The sequence below is a fragment of the Malus domestica genome, chromosome 10 (assembly GCF_042453785.1).
Source record: "Malus domestica chromosome 10, GDT2T_hap1".
Lineage (NCBI taxonomy): Eukaryota > Viridiplantae > Streptophyta > Magnoliopsida > Rosales > Rosaceae > Malus > Malus domestica.
This window is the reverse complement of record NC_091670.1, coordinates 18,343,067-18,364,811: the sequence shown is the minus strand read 5'-3', so window position 1 is coordinate 18,364,811 and position 21,745 is coordinate 18,343,067. Positions and strand designations below refer to the sequence as shown.

The 21,745-nt window shown below is 37.7% G+C and overlaps 1 protein-coding gene across 11 annotated transcripts; it reads right to left on the bottom strand.

The window, feature by feature from the left end:
- Positions 1–11,738: 11,738 nt before the first annotated feature.
- On the bottom strand, positions 11,739–19,291 carry LOC103401316 (homeobox protein HAT3.1-like). 11 transcript variants are annotated; one of them, XR_523883.4, is made up of 12 exons: positions 19,027–19,281; positions 18,776–18,940; positions 16,551–18,240; positions 16,126–16,291; positions 15,779–15,902; positions 15,597–15,709; positions 14,929–15,504; positions 13,934–14,305; positions 12,713–12,802; positions 12,295–12,613; positions 12,091–12,201; positions 11,739–11,940 (listed from the first exon to the last, which is right to left on the bottom strand). XR_523883.4 is itself a non-coding variant. In XM_008340031.4 (11 exons), the coding sequence occupies exons 3-11, from the start codon at positions 17,951–17,953 to the stop codon at positions 12,161–12,163; spliced, it is 3,204 nt and encodes a 1,067-aa protein (XP_008338253.1). In that variant the 5' UTR covers positions 17,954–18,240; positions 18,776–18,940; positions 19,027–19,281; the 3' UTR covers positions 11,970–12,160. The 11 variants fall into 11 exon arrangements, 1 of the variants encoding a protein (XP_008338253.1); XR_011571847.1 differs by having other exon boundaries at positions 12,091–12,613; positions 16,551–18,010; positions 18,097–18,240; XR_011571849.1 differs by having other exon boundaries at positions 12,091–12,613; positions 16,551–18,010; positions 18,097–18,240; positions 18,782–18,940; positions 19,027–19,278.
- Positions 19,292–21,745: the final 2,454 nt, after the last annotated feature.

The following is a 21,745-nucleotide window of genomic DNA, read 5'->3' as shown; positions in this document are numbered from 1 at the left end:
TCTGCTTAGCTTGGACTTTGTCATTTGGAAGGGTGCCATGAGCAAGGAATCTATAAATCGGGGTAATCCAGCTATCCCCTATTGTAAGTTGCACACTTCCGTAGCCATGATGCTTGGTGCTGCCAACAATTCGACCTGAATTTTTCTCCCAATCTTGTCTTCCACCGCTGAGGAGAGGCGAGCCAAAGCATCTGCATAACTGTTTGCCGCTTGAGGAATTTGGATGATTTGGTAGTGGAAGTGCTTGAGCAACAATTGTGTTTATGCCAGATATGCTGCTATGGAGCTATCCTTAGCGTCAAAGTTGTTGGTGACCTGGTTAACCACCAATTGGGAGTCACTGAAGATATCAATTCGTTTAACCCTAAGGTGTTTGGCCAAACGTAAGCCTGCTAGAAGGGCTTCATATTCGTCCTCATTGTTTAACACCTTGAATTTGAAATGAAGAGCATACTCCATTGCCACTTTGTCAGGGGTCGTAAGGACTAGTCCTGCTCCATAACCATGTTGGTTGGACGAGCCATCAACATATAGGCTCCATGTTGGGGCTGTTGGTTTTGTTTTCTGAGCTTCCGAAGGTAATGAAACCACTTCTTTAGGCGTAGAAACAATGTAAACATGATATGTGAAGTCGGCGATGAAGTCTGCCACTACTTGGCCCTTTTCAGCTGACTTTGGTTGGGAGGAGATGTCAAACTCACCCAATGCTATCACCCATTTGATCATTCGCCCGTAAGTGTTAGGATTTTGGAGTATCTGTCAAAAGGATGATTGGTAAGCACGATGATGGAGTGTGCTTGGAAGTAAGGGCGAAATTTTCGAGCAGACATGACCAATGCTAGAGCCAATTTCTCAATGTTGGATTATCCTATCTCTGCATCTTGTAAGGCCTTATTAGCGTAGTAGACAAGCCGTTCGACATTACCATCCTTTCGAATGAGAACAGAACTTACTGCTGAAGCCGATACCGACATATAGATAATGAGAGTGTCACCAACCTCAGGTTTGGAGAGCAAAAGGGCTTTACTCATGTAGTCTTTGAGGTTCTTGAATGCCTCAGCACATTCATCAATCCATGTAATGTACTTCTTACTTCCCTTAAGTGCTTTGAAGAAAGGATGACATCTGTCTGTGGCCTTAGAGATGAACCTAGTTAAGGCTGCCACCTTGCCAGTAAGGCTCTGGATGTCTTTTGAAATTACCGGTTCCTTCATGTCGAGGATGCTTTGATCTTCTCAGGATTAGCCTCAATGCCTCGTTGGCTTATCATGAAGCTTAAGAATTTTCCAAAGCCTACACCGAAGGCACATTTGTTGGGGTTCAACCTCATTCGATACCTCTTCAGAATGATGAAAGTTTCAGATAGGTTGGTGATGTGTTGGTCAGCATGTTTACTCTTGACTAGCATATCATCAACGTAAACTTCCATACTCTTCCCAATCTGTTCGACGAATATTGAATTGACCAGTCTCTGATAAGTCGCTCCTACATTCTTTAGGCCGAATGGCATGAATTTATAGCAATATAGTCCCCTATCATTAGTGAAGGCTGTGTGTTCTTGGTCCAAAGGGTTCATGAGGATTTAGTTGTATCCTGAGTAAGCATCCATAAAGCTTAGGAGTTCACACCCTACCGTAGAGTCTATAAGTCTGTCTATGAGAGGAAGAGGAAAGCTATCATTCGGGCATCATTTGTTTAGGTTGGTGTAATCGACACACATTCTCCACAAGACCTTTTGGAGCAGGAGACTTTCCTTGGTCGGATTCTTCTTAACAAGGACAACATTTGCTACCCACGTTGGATAATTGACTTCGCGGACGAAGCCTATGCCTTTGAGTTTTTCAACTTCTGCCTTCATTGCCTCGTACTATTCAGCATTATAAGATCCTCGCTTCTGTCTCATTGGCTTGGTCTTGGGGTCAATACTTAAGCGATGACAGATGATATCGGGAGAGATGCCTAGCATGTCCTCGTATGACCAGGCGAAGACCTCAATGTTCTCTTGCAAAAAAGTGATCAATGCCAACCGAATGGGTGGTGACAAGGTGGTGACAATCTTCACCATGCGATCTGGATAATCTTTTGAGATAAAGACATTCTCCAACTCTTCAGCGGGTTATACTTGCTGGGTGAAAGAATCATCTTGAGGATCGTCGGGTTGACTGTTGCCATCGTGAAGATCCAAGTTGGCTTCATCTGGGCTTGTCTTTATGACTTGGTCATGTATAAAAAGGGTTTCCTTGGGCACAGGCAAGTGTCGTTGCTTGACCGAAGTGTTGTAACATGATCGTGCACTAAGTTGATCTCCTCTGATGTAACCATTTCCATAGGGGTTTGGAAATTTCATCAACAACATACATGTGAATACCATGGCCTTGAGATCATTGATGCCTGTGTGTCCCAAGATCAGCTCCTCGGGTACCACAAATAACTTTGCCAAAGATCTCTGACAAAGTTAAAACACGTAAAGCTTGCAGCTCCCACTACATTGCTATAACCAAGAAGAGTAAAGGAATAGCACTACTACTTGTTGTTAGGGAGACTTCTATATATGTCGACCTCTATCCTCCACAGCCAGGCAGACCTGCAAATAAAAAAAAATGCTTAACTGTTCTTCACATCCGAGAAGGCACTCTCAGTAGAGTCTCTCGAAATACTCAGCTTTTTTTCCCATCGATAATACCTCTGCAAACAAGCCGTACCAGAGCAAGAGTATCTCATATCATCAGGGTTAAAAGTAAGAGTATCCCATATCATGTTTTTTCCCTGTCTTTTCCTTTGGCCTTGTTCTTACCTACAAGACAAGAAGAAAGAGAGCAATCAGTTAGCACTTGGAATCAAGCTTCCAGTCAGGAATTGACTACCTAGAACCCCTTGTCTGATTACTTACCTGGTATTGCTCTCAAGTACTCATCTTCAACATCTTATGCTTCTAGAGAAGATATCACATTTGCCTGAGGAACAGATAGGGCAGGTGAGAAGGATACAAAGAAACATGTGGAGACAAGCGTAACAGAACACGTGCCAATACATCCACTACTTTGTCAACAGCAAAAGTATCCCATATCATCAGGGTCGAACATACTCTATATTTGATGGACTTGTTTTGACCTTCAAATTCTTGAGTCGGCTTTATACTCTAGAGGAAACCAGAAAACCCTCCAGCCTAGTTCAAGAATAAGCCTGTGGAAAGTTACTTCTTCAAAAGCAAAAGTATCTCATATCATCTATTCTCCATTTGCTTCTCCTTATCCTTGTTGTTGTTTACGACACAAGGAGAAGAAGAACAATTAACCGGAAGCCGAAGTCGAACCTCCGATCCAGGTTGCTTGCTTGGAAGTCTGATTGCTTACCTTGTTTGTTACCTCATTCGGCAAATCTCCTAACTCGGCGACTTGGGGGACTCATACTATAGGGTTTGTATCGCACTACCAAGCTCGAAACTACAAGTAAGCTTCATCTGAAATTGATACATTACCTTGTGCATCTTCATCGGTTAAAGATACCACCCCTGGATGGAGGAAAAGTACTTTCAAAGAAGATGTCACATCTACATATGAGACAGATAAGGCAAGTGAAAATGATACCACACTTCGGTACTTAGAAGTTTCGTGATTACTCAATGGCTTGGATCTTGCAAGTCCCCAACCGAGGAGCTTCCCTCACTTGGGAACTTAAGGGAGCACTGTTTGTACCATACTTGACCAATCCCGAAACTACTGAGCATCGGTCAACGTTATACTGTCAAGGACCCAGAAGAGTTTCCCTCCAACCAAGAGGCCAATCACAGCGCGACACGTGTCGACATCAGAAACCAATCATAGCGCGACACGTGTCAACATCAGAAGCCAATCACAACACGACACATGTCAATGTCAGAATGAAACTAGAAACTCTCTTCTATAAATAGAGATCATTCTCTCACAATATTTCCTAATGTGATTTGTACTAAATCAATCACTAATACTCACTAAAGGAGAGCTTGAACCTATGTACTTGTGTAAACCCTTCACAATTAATGAGAACTCCTCTACTCCGTGGACGTAGCCAATCTGGGTGAACCACATACATCTTGTGTTTGCTTCCCTGTCCTTATCCATTTACATACTTATCCACACTAGTGACTGGAGCAATCTAGTGAAGGTCACAAACTTAACACTTTCTGTTGTACCAAAGTCCCCACTGACTTTGTGCATCAACAACCTACTTTTCAAGTAATGAATTTCGTATTGAAATGCAGACGCTTCATATATTTTGATTCCTTATATGTTAGTAATATAGAGCACGTATTTCTAAATTCTTCTTTGAATAAGTAAACTTGTTATAAATTTTAGGAAACTTTCATGAAAATGGCTTGAGTTAAGTTTATTTTAACCTAAAATCATGCTATAACTTTATTTAATAAAAAACCATTAAATATTAATAAAAAAACCATTAAACTTTTAATAAAAACAACAAAAGAACTTAAATTTTAATGAAAATGACACAATTTTAATATAAAAAAAATTAAAAAAACCAAGACTTGACGCGCGGGACCTCACACATCCATCACAAACACTGTTTATGAAATTGAACACTATTTATGAAACTGAACACTATTTATGAAAACGGTACTACACTATATATTGGTCCAGTTTCATAAATAGTGTCCAGTTCTTGGTCTACTTTCATAAATAGTGCCTAGTTATTAGTCATGTCTCATAAATAGTGCCTAGTTATTGGGTCAAGTTTTATAAATACTGTATAGTAATAGTACAGTTTCATAAATAGTGGCTCTTTCTTGGTTCGGTTTCATAAATATTGCCTAGTTATTGGTCAACTTTCATAAATTCTGCCTAGTTCTTGATCACGTTTCATAAATAATGTCTAGTTATTGGTCTAGTTTCATAAATTGTTTCCACATATTGGTTTAGTCTTAGAAATAGTACGTAATTTTTTGTTTCGTTTCATAAATAGTGTCTACGTATTGGTCCAACTTCATAAATATTTACTTATTGATCCAGTTTCATAAATAGTGTCTACTTATTGGCCAAGTTTTATAAATAGTGTCTAATTCTTAGTTCAGTTTCATAAGGTTTGAAACTTAGACCTTGTTTGGTCCTGTAAAAACACCCATTGTGCCGACAACGATGAACCCAAAAGTGATCCTTTAAATCAAAACCTAGAGAAATTATGTTCCCAGTAATTATATCTAAAAAGCAGTTTTCAATTACCAAATTAAAATACTGGATATTATGTAAGTGGTGGGAAAATTTATTTGTTATGTTATTAATTTTTTAACACAAGAATCTCACCACTTGTATAGAGACATGTGGTGTATCATCCCGTGTTCCGGGCACATTGAAAAATCTCTCATCATCTTGACTACTATTAGGAAATAACACTACAAAAATAAAACCAGATAATGTAATTCAATTTGAAGAAAAAAAAATCTTGTAACGGGGAAAAAAGAGAAGTGTGGAAGGAGGGTGGGTGTACGCGCGCCCATGATGCAAATCAAAATTGCAAGTATAAATGTCGTGACTTGATAAATAAGGTTGCACAAGGTACTTTTTAGTGTTTCATATGTCCATAATATATAATACATAATAAGGTATGTATGTATATGATGTGTGTGTGTGTGTGTGTGTAGAAAGAGAGAGAGATATAAATATATAGAAGCAGCAGGCAAATTAATGATGCACAAAGGAATTATATATACATAGAGAGAGAGAGAGAGAGAGAGAGAGAGAGAGAGAGAGAGAGAGAGAGAGAGAGAGAGAGAGAGAGAGAGAGAGAGAGAGAGTACAAATATATAGAAGCAGCAGGCATTTGATAATGATGAACAAAGGAATTTGATGAACCAAGCACCAATGAAGGAGGCGCACCGGTGCGCGTGTGATATATTTGTTTTTCTTTTTTCTTTCTCTTATCTTTATTGTTAAATAAAGTTATTAGTTGAATTTTTTGTTAAAATTTGAAGTTTTGAGACATTTTTTTATTAGTTTTTCTTAAATTTAAACATTTAGTTTATACTATGAGATTTCTATTTAAGGTCATATTTTATTCTCCTTCAATAGTGTGTGAGTTATGTGAGAATATAATTTTGCCACCTAAGCTCATAATTATGTATGTTTTCCTTCTTTTTATTTTTTATTTTTTGACAAAAGGTAAGTTCATTACCAAGACAACATAATTACAAGACCGAGACCCAATTACAATATTCACACAACACAAAAGTAAACCTCCAAATAAAGCAAAAAAAAACCCAAAACCAAGTTCTGGGCCTAACACCAAAAAAACTAAAACAAACCCTAACAACTTGGAGCCTCCATCGTTGCCGGAACGCCTCCTACCCACCATCTCTGACCATCACCCCAATAGACGCCTGAGATTAGGCCAAACATGGTCCCCTAACTGGATGAAAAGAAAACACCAACATCCTCCAAAGAGCACCACCGAAATCTCCACCACAAATCGAAAGAGACATGCGAGAAGAACTAGCCCGCAAGTACCATTGCCAACAAAGGCAAAGAGAAGGAGTAGGTGGTGTGAACACCCGAGCTGAAGCTCTATGCACTTTCCAAAGAGATTGCGAGAAATCGAGTTGAAGATTTGTGTGTGCAGATCCGGACAAGATCGATGAAAGGATTGACTTTACAAAGAAGGGTATGGAGCATATTGAACATGAAGGTGGGTGAAAAGGAGATTAGGCCAAAAGGACAGTGAAATCAAAAGAAAGCAGGGGTGATGGAAGAGACCAATCCAGCCAACAAACAGAGGAAAAAACAAATTGAGGGAGAAAGAAAGGGAAACAAAAGAAATGAGAAATGAAGGACTGCCACCTACCCTAGACAGAGCTAGGATCGGCGGCTGCAAAAGAGAGGATGAACGAAAATACACTCACATACCAATGAGAAACACTCTCAGGAAGAGAGAAAGGCTCTCACCAAACGGGAGAGAAAGGGCTAGCTAGCTGCAATATATGAATCAGGATACGCAACTATATTACAAAGAGTAATGTTAGAGAGATCAAATTTTTAAACCAAATTTGCAAACCAATTGTCACAAATAGGAAATAAACATATTAATCAATATTTAAATACTAAACCAATCATCTTCAACCACATCATTTGTTTTACAAAATTTAATTTAGTTTAATTTAAAATTTTGATCTTCCTAACATCACCCTATTAGACAAATACAAACTGATAGACAATTAAAGCATAGCCCACAAGCTCTAAATCTAATAAGAGCATTGGACACCTAGCACTAGCAGGGTTAACTCTCAAGAAGCGTCTACAATGTGACACTTTTTGCGGGAGTTTTTAATGTTGTTTGATTCTTTGAAACATTAAAATAAAACTACTGTAGGAGCGGTAAACCCTCCAACAAAGATGATCTAAATACCAAAATATTTTTCAGCCTAATAGGAACGCCGTCAGAAACACCAAATATAATAATTCAATTGGTTAGAAATTTGAAAAAAAAATATAACTAATTGTATTATAAATACAATGTGACGACCTGTCCCTATTTTTCATTGTGATTTCTTTTCCGTTGGTGGGAGTTGACGATTTTACCCATTTTTGGACAAAAGTGGAATCTGACGTGGAAGTGGTTTTTGGCTTTCAGTTTCATTTTCCTGGTTTCGTACTAAATTAGTACTCGTCAACACGAACGCGTGGACGCAAGTTAGACCCGAATTAGATTTGTAACGAGAAAGTTAGCTCTGTTAAAGTACATTAACTACGGACGAACGTACAAATTTATAGTGTCGGAAACACTGTCAAGAGGACATATTTTGTACATTTAAAATTGTACAAAATCCATCCCTTCCCTAATTGGTGGATCCAGTCCTGTATCTTCAACAACAAATCAAATTATTCAATTTGATTTTCCACCAATCCCTCGCCACCATTCATTTTTCCTAATTTTCTCCTTCGCCAATCAAGTGCCTTCCCTCGAATTTGGCACCAATCAACTCACTCCCTCACATCTCTCCACAACCAATCAAAAATCAGAAAAGCTCTCTCGCTCTCTCATCTTTCTCTCTCTTGCCCGAGAACCCTTTCTCTCTGCAACTCTCTCAACCGACATCCAAACCACTCAAACGTGACTTGTAACCTACACATTTGAACTCCCCTCAACCCCACGAACACAACCGTGTAACCAGATCTCAATTTGGTTGAGGTTTGACTCACCAACTCAGAAGCTCTGACTCGGTGAGTTCTGGATTGACGATTTTCAAACCGGGTCATAATGTTTTTAGGACTTGGGGAGCTGCTAATCAACTTCCTAAGGGTTCTAGACTAGGTTTGGAAAGTGTTGACATCGAAACACAAGGTTTCAAGAAGTCTCAATTTTAGCTGTACCTTTCAAGGTTTTTTCAGGCCACCTCCATCCACTTTTTGGACTCCAAAAAGGTATAACGTGATTCTATTATTCATAAGCTTTGTTTATACCATATTTAGGGCCTCGCATTTAGATCTCGTACAAATACTCGGGGGACTTAAATGTAATTATGTGATAAAGGAAATGGCAAATATGTAATAAGTGATGAGTCCTTATTCTATAAAAGGACCCCTCACCCTCACAATTAGGGGAGGCCATTTCCTAGACCATCAGAGACCTCACTCTCTCCCTCAGAGGCTCTGAATATCTCTCCCTCACTTCTTAGATAAATACATAATCAGTGTGGACGTAGCCCAAACCTTGGGGTGAACCACGATACATCTTGTGTTACTTACATTTCATGCAAATTCACGGTTGGATTTACGTTGTTCCAAGACCTCCGGTTTTGTGCATCAACAAGCTTCATTTCAATATAAATTTTGTGAAAAATGGTTGAGAAATGACCAAGTTGTGAAGCTGTTAAATTTTACCCAGAAATCGGCGAAAATTTCCAGATTTCGGCGAAACCAAACAGCGACAGACGAGGCTCGTCGGAGAAGACAACGAAATATTCCATCAAAGTTGACAAAATATTCTAACGGCGTCAGGTAACGCTTTTAACTTCCGTTAGTTATTTAACGTAATATTCCTGACGGACGTTAGCGTTTGGCCTATGCATGGTGGCTCGTATGACCGTGCCTTGGCTGGCGCGTGAGGGCGTGTTCAGTGTCCAAAAATTATTCTGAAAATTTGTGTAGGTCCGTGATGTTGAGTAGATCGATTTCGTATATTTAAACCTTATGTTTGAACAATCTATGAAGATTTTATTTAAGTTTCCATATAGGTATTATTAAACAAATTAAATTAGTAATTTCACATTTAGGGGAAACATATCCCGAGGACATACGGGGTCAAACAAGGCTCGAAGGCTTCGTTTCGACTGCGTTATATCTAAGTGGGCAGTTTACTTATATATATATGAATTATAGTTTCCACAAATGCATTTAAATAGATTTACGCCTATTATGCCATAATTTTAGTTTAGTTTGGTAAATGTGGCCTTGTGATTGGAATTATAAAATGGCTCTGGCATATTCATACGCATTTTACCTGCTTATATATATAGTACTGTGGTAGAATACTAAAATGATTCTACAGGACGCGCAGGTAAATTTAGGTGAGTTTATTATATTGATTCGAATTGTATGGCATTCATATATTCATATAGTTAGCTCATCATTACTACACCCCGGTGTTAGTGCTCCCACTCGGGGCCAGGGCCAGCCTTCACGTCTATGTTCACCTCTCGCACCGCATGCTCATCTTGGATCCAAGTTAAGTGCTAACTTGTTGTATAGGTCGCATTAGGCGACTCCAACTTGTAGGTGACTACGCTTAGCACAAGCTTCACGTGATTGTAGTACTAGAGTGTATATTATTATTACACCCAGCCTGTCGGATAGGTCACGTTAGGTGACTTTGACTTATGTGCTAGTATAGATTGATGAGCTATATGTGACTTCGACTTGCATGTTAGTATATTTGTCAAGCACATGCCTATATTTCTATTGTCGTGAATTATTCTTGTTGTGGCATATTTCTGATATATATTGTTGGCATACATTAAATCTTCATACTTATACGTAGTATGATTTTAAGGAAACTATACTTGTTTTACGGCAAGGGGTTAGTATGTTTGAAAATAAAGGTTTTCGTACAAAAAGTTGTTTTGTTGACCCACTCAACTTTGTTTTTCGCCCCTCCAGGTTTAGTAGTTGTACTTATGTGTAAACGAGGATTCTGGCAAATCTCAGGAGATGGTTATCTTTAGTGGTAAAATCCTCATCCTATTTACTATACTGTCTTATGCTCTCACATCACGTGTGAAATGGGTTCAATCCCACTCACCTGTGCACTCTTTTGATTAGACACTTTTAGGTTTAAATTTATTCACATCCTTTTTCCACTACACTTCACTTTATAGCTTCGTCACCCTCCAGGTGTCGGCCAACACAACTCGATTTCGAAGTCCAAGTAGACATTCCAGGTTGGGGTGTGTCATACAATACTTGGTGTACTTTACCGTATTTCCAACACACTGAAAAATTTCTCCTAAATATCATCACCTTATTAACATCATTATATAAATATATTTATACTAAATATGAAAGCCATATCATAATATCTACGAAATATCCGTAACATGTGAACAATATCTGCTAAATATGAACACTTTCGCCGATGAAGACGAAGTCAATCAAGTATAAGATGTCAGAAGAGGCCCCAGATAAAAGACAAATCTTCAGGGCATCCATATTGCGGTGACGGATTTTGTGTAAAGCAAGGTGCCCATGATCTCCATCGTCTCCACCATCTTGAATCTATTCTGTCGCGCACACATGCAAATATGTAAACTCAAGGCACTTAGTGATAGTTTTATTTATTTATTTATGAATAAGAAGTTTTAGGTTCAATTCACGCTAAAGACGAATTTGAACCATATTATTGCTAGCTCATTGTGAAACTTAGCTCACTCTTCTACCCCTTAATGTAGATAATATTATTTGTTAAAAAAAAAAAAAACGAAACCCACATCTTAGATCCCCACCATCCCAAATCTCTACTGCCACAACCATTGAAAACACTGACGCTGTCATTAAAACCATCGTCACTCTGACTCAGAAGCCGCCGCCGCCACCACCACCAACACCAACACCGCAATTCAACAGTTTTGGGTTTTTCCAATCCGATTGTAAGCTAAACCTCATTGCCATTTGGTTCGTTGGTTTAGATCCAACGCCCAACGTTTAAACGCCGCACACATAAAAACATTGCCTCATATTACAGTTGTGCACACTCAATTGTCTTTCAGGAGGAGTCAGGACCAATGATTAAAGTCCATAAGCATAAGTTCCAAATTTATAAATACCAAGTGAGTTTTTAAAATACGCTAGGACGGCGAGCTGGAGTCTAGGCAAATTTAAGTAAATTGATTATATGTATAAATAAATAGTATATTTATACTAAAAAAAAACACACATAATTGTATTAATTGCAAAATAAAATTACATATAAATTATAAAGTATTAGAAACATGGGAAACAAACATATAAAGTGTCTATCTAAGTATTCAACAAGTATCTTACATTTTGTCGAAAAATTAAAATGCAAAATGAGAGTTTTCAATTTTCTGTTTCAATGAGAGTCACAATCTAAGTGAATTTAGATGGGCTAGACGGACGCCTAAGCAGGTTTAAACACACTTTCTTAATTTTCAAACATCTAGGGATTAATTGGGACGATGGCCCGCCAGCTAGTGCCTAGGCTGCGCAAGGCGGGGATTTTTAGATCAATGCCATCAAGGATCAAGTTTAATCAAGTAATTGACTTCATCACATTACTAAATGCTAAACAAAGGAGTAAGGGCGAGTTTGTACTAAACTCCGTAACACGAGTCGAGCCAAGCCAAGCAAAGCATAAACTTGAGCTCTTTGCACAAACAAGCCAGGCTTAAACTCAACCGATCCAAACTTAAGCACCTCGTCATTTTTCATTGAAATAAGAGTCCTTCAGGTTATAGGAAAGGAAAACAAAAATTCACAAATGGAACACCGGTAAGACGACGGGAGCTGTTTGATAGCAAGAACAACAATTCAGTAATTAAAATTCACAAACTCATTATACATAAGTATAGGGGAGCAATTTCTTCTGACTCACCCGAAACAGGAAACAACCCAAGCTCATCACCAAGGTACATGAAAAATTGGCCAACTTCTTGGATTATCCTTCAGGATTTTGCCAGATTTTCTCGCCGCACAAGAGATCTCTCTTGCAAGGCATAAATGGTTAAAATTATTCTCCTACAAGACCAAAATTTGAATCAAGCAATTGATTTCCTTCGTCTAGTCATAAGTCGGGTACCTTTTCTTTTAGTTTCTGGTGTCTCGTTTTCTGGATCAAGATCATCTGATTTACGCTCCCTCTTTCTATTGTTTGGAGAAATAGCCTTTCGTTTACTGCTTTTCGGAGTCACCAATTCACTATCTTTCATATCCCTGCTGGAGGAACCTGTCATAGGATCATCTGTCCTGGGTAACTCCTTGTTTTGAGCTCCAAAAGTTGTACCATCTTGTTCAAGTTGTTTTCCGTTTGTTTGAGGCAAGGGCGTGCCATTTCCTGCAGCACTCTTATCCACACTCACTTTCAAACAGTGGCGAGCGTTTTCAAACCATTTGCTTACCTGCAATAATAGACCAGGTTAAAGAAATTATGATATCATGTTAACACATTTATAAAATTAAGGGAACTTGTAATACTGATGCCAAGAAAACAGTCTGACCTGCTTAGCCATTATTCCTAGTTCTTGGGCCAGACTTTCCTTCATAGATCGGTCTGGATAGTGGTTTTCCTTGAACGATTTGGATAGTCGCTGAAATAACAGTTAACAATCGTTTCAAATAACCTCTATGATTTTGGCAAATAAATAATAAATAAATAACCTTTATGATATTCTTTTCTTCACAAAGAGAGAGAGAGGGAGGGAGCTTCGAAATCATAGAATAGGGTAATTTTCTCTTGCTAGATACCATTTTATGTTGTTTGATTGTCAATCTAGACTACACATTTTGACAAGATTAAACCTGATAAGATAAACTAAACACAATTTGTAGTACATCCTGAAATTTACGTCCAATCTTTCATTCAGACGCATTTGCCAGTTGCCTGGCTCCCGAGGCTGGTCGACCAACGATGTTTTCTTTACTCTCAATTGACTGACACAGGTTTCTCACCTAGAGTTTAGGTTTAAACTTTTAAGTTTTGCTACATTTGAGTTCTTAACACTCGAGTTCTGAGTAGTGATGCAAATCTTCAGTGTTCGAACCTAAAATCTAAGCTCGTATGGATACTCTACACCTTAAACTAAGCAACACTGTCAAGAATGGGATCTTAAATTGGATACCATTGCTCAAATTTGTTGCTGTCAGTTGACAGGTGTAAGCCAAATGAAATGCAGAGATTGACATTTGGATAAGAGTATAATATATGTATGTGCATGTGCATGTACACACAAGAACAATATACACAAACACAAAAATTTCAAATAGGAGCTAACTGCATGCAGATGAAAGATGGACCAATCGACCAGTGGCCCCCGTTCAGTACCATAAGTAACCATCTTTTACAGCCTGCGTTTTATTAATTTTTGAACTCGTTCTCTAAATGCTTAATTCCTTTAAGGTGGAGAACTGCCATCTAGAGCTTGGATTTTTTTATCTTATCATCAGGTTGATAACATTATAGTTTAATGTGTTGAATCTGTTGATCCATCAACATGGAAGCATATCAACGGACGAGGTTAATGACAATTTTAACCATACAACTGGACTCTGCAAACACATAAGAGTTGCACAAACAATTGTGACAGCTTACTTACATAGGAAAAAAAAACTAGACTAACAGAACCAAGGATAAGATGTTACAATATAAGAAAGGGGAAAAAAAAGGACAAGTTTCGACTTCATATGCTAGAAAGAGTTAGAAAAAACTTGGACCATAATACCTGAGTTACAGCTTCCCCAAGTTTTCGATATGTTGATCTTGACGATCCACCTTTCTCACTAGTAGAAGCGGACTGAGTAGAGCCATTACGTGATTTGTTTGACAAATTACTTGTATCTTCAACCTTTGACTTTCGACGAGCTCTCTTAGGAGTATTTTTATTTCCGCGAGGAGCCCTTTTAGGAGTATTCTCATTCTCATCTAGATCATGTTTTATATCGTTTGTGATCACTCCATTGTTAATGTTTGACGAGTCTCCATTTGGTGACACCATAGGAGCTTGTCCAGTACCTTTCTTCCTTTTCCTCGGTGCAGCAGTATCATTCCACTCTTCATCATCACTTGAATCAGTAGGAACATTTCCATATGTCTCCTTTAGAATTCGTGGTAAATAGAGCAAACATAAGCAAGCTAGTGACTGAAATAAAACAAGAATAAAAGAGAAACATGGTAGATCTACGATACACAGTACTGAACTACTGATAACCTAGCTATAGAATAATGCATTTGATCTTTCAAGCACAGTGCAAACATTACCAACAAGGGAATGAAACACAGAGACGGGAGTTAAAATTTATAACCTATTCATACTTCATAATAGATTTCAGTCACTTATTATTTAACTTTTTAAGGTAAAGGGCCATGGATTTTAAAGCACTGAACACTACCAGTCATTATTACAGGAGTCTAAATTTTCAGATTCACATGTGTAGTTTGCAACACCAACTACACCACAACCAAATCTTAAAGTTAGAGGAAGAAAAGAAACCCTGAATGCTTGAAAGGACACAGTTTTAACAATCAAAGTTGTGAGGCCTAAAGTGTCAATTATTACTACGTCTAAGGGAGAAAAGATCGTATTCTCCAATTCAAAATAACCAAGCATACTGGGAAACTTGTGGAGTAGAAATAAATACCACACTACGATATTATAGAAGGCAACAAGTGCAGGTGGTATAATCATAGAATCAAGATGCACTTAGAAAAGACACTCACATCATGCAGCTTTTTGTAGTCCAACCTTTCTATGTGCCTTTTCCCAGAAACAGGAGCTGCACCACCTTGGCCAGGACCCAACTCTAATAAAGATAATACCTCATCTTTTAAAGGTTGTTTCTTTTGCCCACGTCTAGAACTTTGTTTGCTGGAGCCTCTAAGAGGCCCACTTTCGTCCAATGACGTTGACTTGGGACCTTCAACATCTTCAGCAGACATATTATTGTCGTCAAGAGCAGCTCCTAGATCCTCAGAGTCAGATGTAAAATCAGAACTTGAACTTTCCTTCTTATCATCCTCAATGACTTCAGGAGCATCAGGATTATAGTCATCATCTTCTGAATCATCAGAAGGAAGTCCTAAGTACTGCTCGTCATTATTTTTTGGAGTATCAAGTCCATCAGATGCAGATGCATATTCAGATTCATCAGAGCTTGATTCTTCTCCCGGAACTTCATCATTTGTTTCTGGACCATCAGGGTCATAATCATTATCATCAGAATCATCTGATGGAAGTCCATGGGAGTGATCCTGATTATGTCCTGATGCTGCGGCAGCCGCTTCGGGAAATACCTTCTGCACATGAAATAGGAGTGTGAAAAGAGACCAGAGTGTTTAAGCCAAAAAACAAAGAGAAAAAAAAAAGCATAACAGCTTTTGGCATTGACCTCCCAGCTGTCAGTGACAGAAAGATTTGTTCCTTGAGAGTCATTAAGCAAATCAAAGCAATCAACTTTGCAGTCACATCCAGGGCATAGCCAACCCTCGTCGTCAGGTGGAACTGCCAAATGAATAATTAAGCAACTAAGCATAATAAGTAACAAAAAACAAGGGAGTGCTTGGACATTACTGTCTTCACTTAAGAGTGGTGGTTCTAAACAGAACTGGTGGAACCCACGGTCACAAGCACCATCACAGAGTATAATATCATTCTGAAGAGAAACGTCTTTGGATCCGCATTTTGCACAGAATATCTGCCCAATGATATAAGTTTTAAAACACAGTTACACCTTATGTGCGAAACAGAAAGAATCACAATCAGAACCCATACGTAAAAAGCACAAATTGAAAAACATAACAGTATTGTCATGCGACTCATTCCAGAGGAAAAGTAAATCAGACGATAAATCATGACAAAGAAGATAAATATAATTGTCTTAACAAGTGGAACAACTTAAAATTGAAGAATTCTCCTACATCCTCACTGTCAATCTGTCCTTCGGAATCAAATAAAGATTCTGGAAACATTCCTTCAGAACATAGCAAATCAAGATGTTGAAATAGATCTCTTATCTTCAACTTGCGTCGAAGTATCTCAAAAGTCGCTCTTTGAAGCTCCTTCTCTGGCTTCAGTTTTTCTAGGCTGCAAAATTACAAAAGCAGTCAGAACTCAGAACCCAAAGCCAAAGATATTACTCACCATAAAAAGTAGAAAATTAAACATGACCAAATTGCCGACAACAAAAAAGCCATACCACAAGACCTCATGTATTAAAAAAAAGATCTTTCTGAAACACAAATATCTAAATCCTCTAGCATCTGATAAATAAAGAAACCAACTAGACATCAAAGTTACAAATGACTCTCTTCATAAAGAAAACGATATAGGAGAACTTATGCACCTGGATCCTTTCCAACCTTCACCAGAGTAAGCATCAATCAGAGATTTCTCATAGCTTATCCGGTTCAGCAAATATCTCAGATGTTTCCTGACTCTTGAAAATTCATCATCAATGACTCTATTCTGTTGGCTCTGCTTTCTCTTCTTCCTTCTTTTATGTTCAACATTACTTACATTTGCAACGCTATTACTTGATTCAAGAGTTGCATTATTACTTAATTTAGGATCTCTAGGCTTCTCCCCTATCTTTGAGCGCAGAACTCTGTCACTGCCAAGGGAAGATTTTGACATATATTTCTTCTTTCTTGATTTTGGATTTTGCTTATCCTTGGGTCCATTCTTAGATGGCATTTCTGTCTTTTCAAGACTAAAATTTTGGGTCACATCTTCTGGAAGTGGTTCCATTTCTTTATCATTAGGAGGACTCTTGCCTGCGTCTTCAATGGGTAGTTCCAAATGTCCAGTAGGAGGATCCTGGGTCACAGCTTCAATACAAGACCTCGATTGTTCAAAAAAAATAGAGCTGGGTGCTGCTTGGGTACTTGTAACTTCATTATTATGAGCAGGTACAGAGTCAAGCTGATCTTTTTGTGTTTCTGATTCGCTATGTACACTTCCACACACAAATTCATTGGTCACCTGTAATGTAATCTGGTTAGAGCATGAAACTTTGCCAGTCTGACAAGTCTTTGACAGATCTTCAGGAGGCAATCCTGCTTGTTCGTTAAGAGAAGTCATGTTCACATTTTCACTAGATGACTGCAAATGTTCATTGCTACCACAAATGGGTACTTGATCATTTTGTACACGATCTGAGGAAGAAGGATGCTTTTCTTCAGCTAGTTCACCAGATGAAGTTCCAAAAGCACAATAACTTTCCTGTTCCAACGGCATTTGTTCAGAGCACGAAGTTTTATTGGTCGGGTTGTTCACACCCAGATCTTCACAAGGCATTTCCATTTGATCAATAAGAGAATTCTTGCTCACATTTTCAGAAAATGATCGCAGTTGGTCCTTCATGGTACAGGGAGACACTGCAGTTATGGTTTGTAATGATTCATCTTGTTTGTATCCCGAACTGGAATGAGATCCCTGTGTTGCAAAAACATTTTCAGCTCCTCTTTGACTACTCTTGCTCACATCTTCAGAAGGCTGTCCCAATTGTTCAAGATGAGAATTCTCAGTCACATTTTCAGATAATGACTCTGACTGTCCACCGGCATTGCAGATTTCCCGTAGCTCATTACGAACAATGGCGCAGCCAATGCTTTGTTTTGCTGGTTCACTACAATGACTTTCAGAACCAATTTCATGTATCTGTTCTGATGTACCTTCTTCTTGGCATTTTGTTGCATGACTGCTATCACGTTCTGGAGGAATATCCAGTTGTGTAGCATCAGCCATATGAAGATGATAAGAAAATCCACGGATAAGTATCAGTAACTCTGTCTGTTTGATACCCTGTGAAGAAATTGGTTTTATTTTTCTGAGGACTCGGCGTAGCAATGCTATTCAAATATCTAATTAGGATAATAACTGACCAATACCTCTTTCCACTCTGCTACCCGATCATATTTAACAAATAAAAAATCTTCAACATACAATGCACCTCACCCAAAAATGACAATGCAAATACAATTTCCAACCATACAAAGACTCTCGATGTTGTTGCATTGAATGAAACCAGACGCCTGCAAGCACGATTAAAAGATTATAAGATTGCTATTTGGACACCAAGCATACCACCCCACCCTCATTAATAGAGGGCGAAAAGAGAACAAGATAAAGATGTTTCTCATCCTCTTGACAAAAGGTTGAATTAGACACGGGTACCCGTAACATACCAGTGAAAAAAATTGTACTTGATTATGTAGGAATGGGGGAGTACAAGGCAGAAAGTAAAAGGAAATAAGTAGTGATGAAAGAGTTTGGCGGAACATAAAACTAGCTACGCAATGCAACACCCTCCACACAGATCATGAGAACAAGGATTCCACTGAAACTCCAAAAAGATCTTGTATTGCAGTAAAGATTACGCAACCTAGATAATCGTAGCCTCTGATCCATTGTCCTAAAATTTTCTAGCGTGAGCTTATTCGGCACCACAAAACTCGCCGAGTGTGTACATACTAAATGCATCTTGCCTATATCTAATTTAACGACAACATTGTTAGAGAACAACTATTTATTAGAGAATAAAATAAATAAATAAATGTTTCTTTCTACCTCAACCTCTGTTTGGTAGCCAAGAAACGCCGAGAAAATAACGAAAACAAAACTGCTTCCAACTTATCCGCAGCTGAGCTCAATTCTTCCCCCACCGAAACTCAGTGAGTTCAGGCAACTTCTCCAACAATAACCAAAATTGGAGAAGAAGAACAACAACAAGACCTAAAGCATGAAGCTATTTTCTCAGAAACCTAATTTTTCAAAAAATAATAATTAAAGTAAAAAAGTAAATTAAGCTAAAAAGTTACCTGGTGAATCTAGTGGTTTCCCCCACTGCGGAGAGAGAAGGAGGAGAGAGAGGGGGAGGGAGGGAGGGAGGGAGGAGGTTGGGATGGGAAGGGAATTGGATCTGTGTTGTGTGGTTGTGCGCGGTCCCGAGAGTTGCTGACGCCGCCGAGGGAAAAGAAACGGTTCCCACTAAACACAGCCGTCTATAAATCTGGGCCACCGTTGCGCTCTCGCGCTCGCTCTCTCTCTCTCTCTCTCTCTCTCTCTCTCTCTCTGCTATTTTGTGCTTGCGGTGTGTTTGTGCCGTGTACTAAGTGGGCTGGGCCTTGATGAATAGAGAAAAATATTGCTTATGTTGCAGCTGTAGACCGCTATGAATGTGGTTACTTGATTAGGCCCAAAACCAAGCAGTGTATGGGTTTCCACCACAACTTACTCAACTTACTTATTCATATATGATCTTCAACCGAATGAACTAAACATAATCCTTCAATAATTTATTAGTTTATACTTTAAATTTATTGGTTAGTTTAATTAAACTACCGTTTGATGCTTTTAAATCTAGCCATTGAATTTCAATCAATTATTGCAACTGATGAGCTGGTCCCCAAAAAAGGGCTAAGCCGAGGGCTACATTTGACCAGTCTAATGCCTTTTTGGCCAAATAATGATATGTTGGGCTCCACAAAATTGTAGTCTAGTCATCGGTTGGAGATTAGTTTTTGGATAAATCAAATCATTTATTTACTTTTAGACCTTTAGCCCTCTCCATTGAAGATGGTAAAATACAATGTGGTGAAGTAAAGAGTTTGGGTTTGATTAACAAGAAAATTCATTATGTTTCCTTCATGTCAGTCCCTTGTCTGTAAGACAGAACCAAAAAGTTCTTATAACCGGAAACAAAAATCTTTAGTCTTTTAATTGGAGTTTTGTCCTTGCAGTTATCGGAAACAAAAATGTTGTGAGTTTCTTTTCCTATTTCCAAGTTGAGTTTACATTAGCATTGTTCGAGATTTTCTCCATTTTTCTCATCTTTATTTATAAAGTCAATGGCCTAATGAATAGTATTGTTTTGAACAAAAATGCTCCTCAAACAAAAAACTTCAAAAGCAATCTAAAATAATGCATTAAATGTATATATAAAGCCAATGACCCAATGAATAGTATTTTTTGGTGTCACAATTTTCACAAAAAAAAAAAAATTGAACAAAAACGCCCCTCAAACAAAAAACTTCAAAAGCAATCCAAAATAATGCATCAAATATGGTATTTTCATCATTTTAACAATGTTTTTTTTAATAATTAATGTTTTTTTTTGTACAGTTTTTTTAAATAATTAGTACCTCACAATAAGCTAGCTATAATGTGATTCAATCAATTGTTCATAATTTCTCTATTTTTAAATATGTTCAAAACATCTTAAGAAACGTGTAATGTTGGTTATAAAAAAAGGTCTTTCGCACGCAGATATAATATGATTAAATTAGTTGTCAAATGATTGTTTTTTTTTAACAAATGATATTATCTACACTAAGGGAGAGGGGGTGGGTTTAGCCTCATAATGGGCTAGCAATAATGTGATTCAATAAGTTGTTTATTAAATATTATTTTCTCTATTCTTAATATAAATTCAATAGAGACAAATTTTATTATATGGATTCAGTTGCTTTAATTGGTTTATGAGGGGTTTCTTTTAGGCCCAATGAATAGTATTTTTTGGTGTCACAAGCTTCACCAAACAGAATTAGACAAAAATGCCCCTCAAACAAAAAACTTCAAAAGCAACCCAAAAAAATGCATCAAATGTGGTAAGGGTATTTTTTCATTTTAACAGTGTTTTTTTAATATTAATTTTTTTAAATAATCAGTTGTTCACTAAATATTATTTTCTCTATTTTTAAATACGTTCAAAACATCTTCAGAGACGTGTAATGCTGATTATAAAAGAGATCTTTCACACGCGGATAATAATGTGATTAAATTAGTTGTTAAAAGATTTTTTTTTTAACAAATGATATTATCTATATTAAGGGGGATGGGGTGGGCTGAGCCTCACAATGGGTTAACAATAATGTGATTCAATAAGTTGTATATTAAATATTATTTTTCTCTATTCTTAATATAAATTCAATAGAGACCAATTTTATTATGTGGATTTAGTTGCTTTAATTGGTTTATGAGTGGTTTCTTCTAACATAATCTAAGATTATTCATTTACTTCAAATATTTGACTTTTCATTTATCAATTTATGCATATAAATATATTTAAAATGTGTAAGTCGCATGTAGCACGCCGTAATTCAAAAAAATATCTTCTACACGCACGTGAGTGCATATATGAACGCTAGTCAACTCTTATTTGTTTGTGCATGTCTATACTTTATTCTCATGTTACTTTTTCACTTTCTTGAAGGAACTCCATGAAGTCAAGAGGAAAAGTGCTGCTCTTCAAACACAACAGTATGTTAGGGAAGAAAATAATGATTTGTTGGACTATTTGTGATCATTATAGCCAGAAAAGGTTACTATTTCTTCAACATTGAAAACTCTCCTGACTTTTTATTTTCCGAAGTCAAATATTTAAAAACTATATCATGTGTACGGGGCGCTTTAGAAGAAACCCTAAACTTCATCTTTATTCCTACCGCCAGCCTCTAGCTTTTGCTTAGGGTCGGTGGCTGCTAACTTTTCAAACTTGTTTTCCTCCTCCTCCTTCTCTCTATCCTTCTCTTCCTGCCC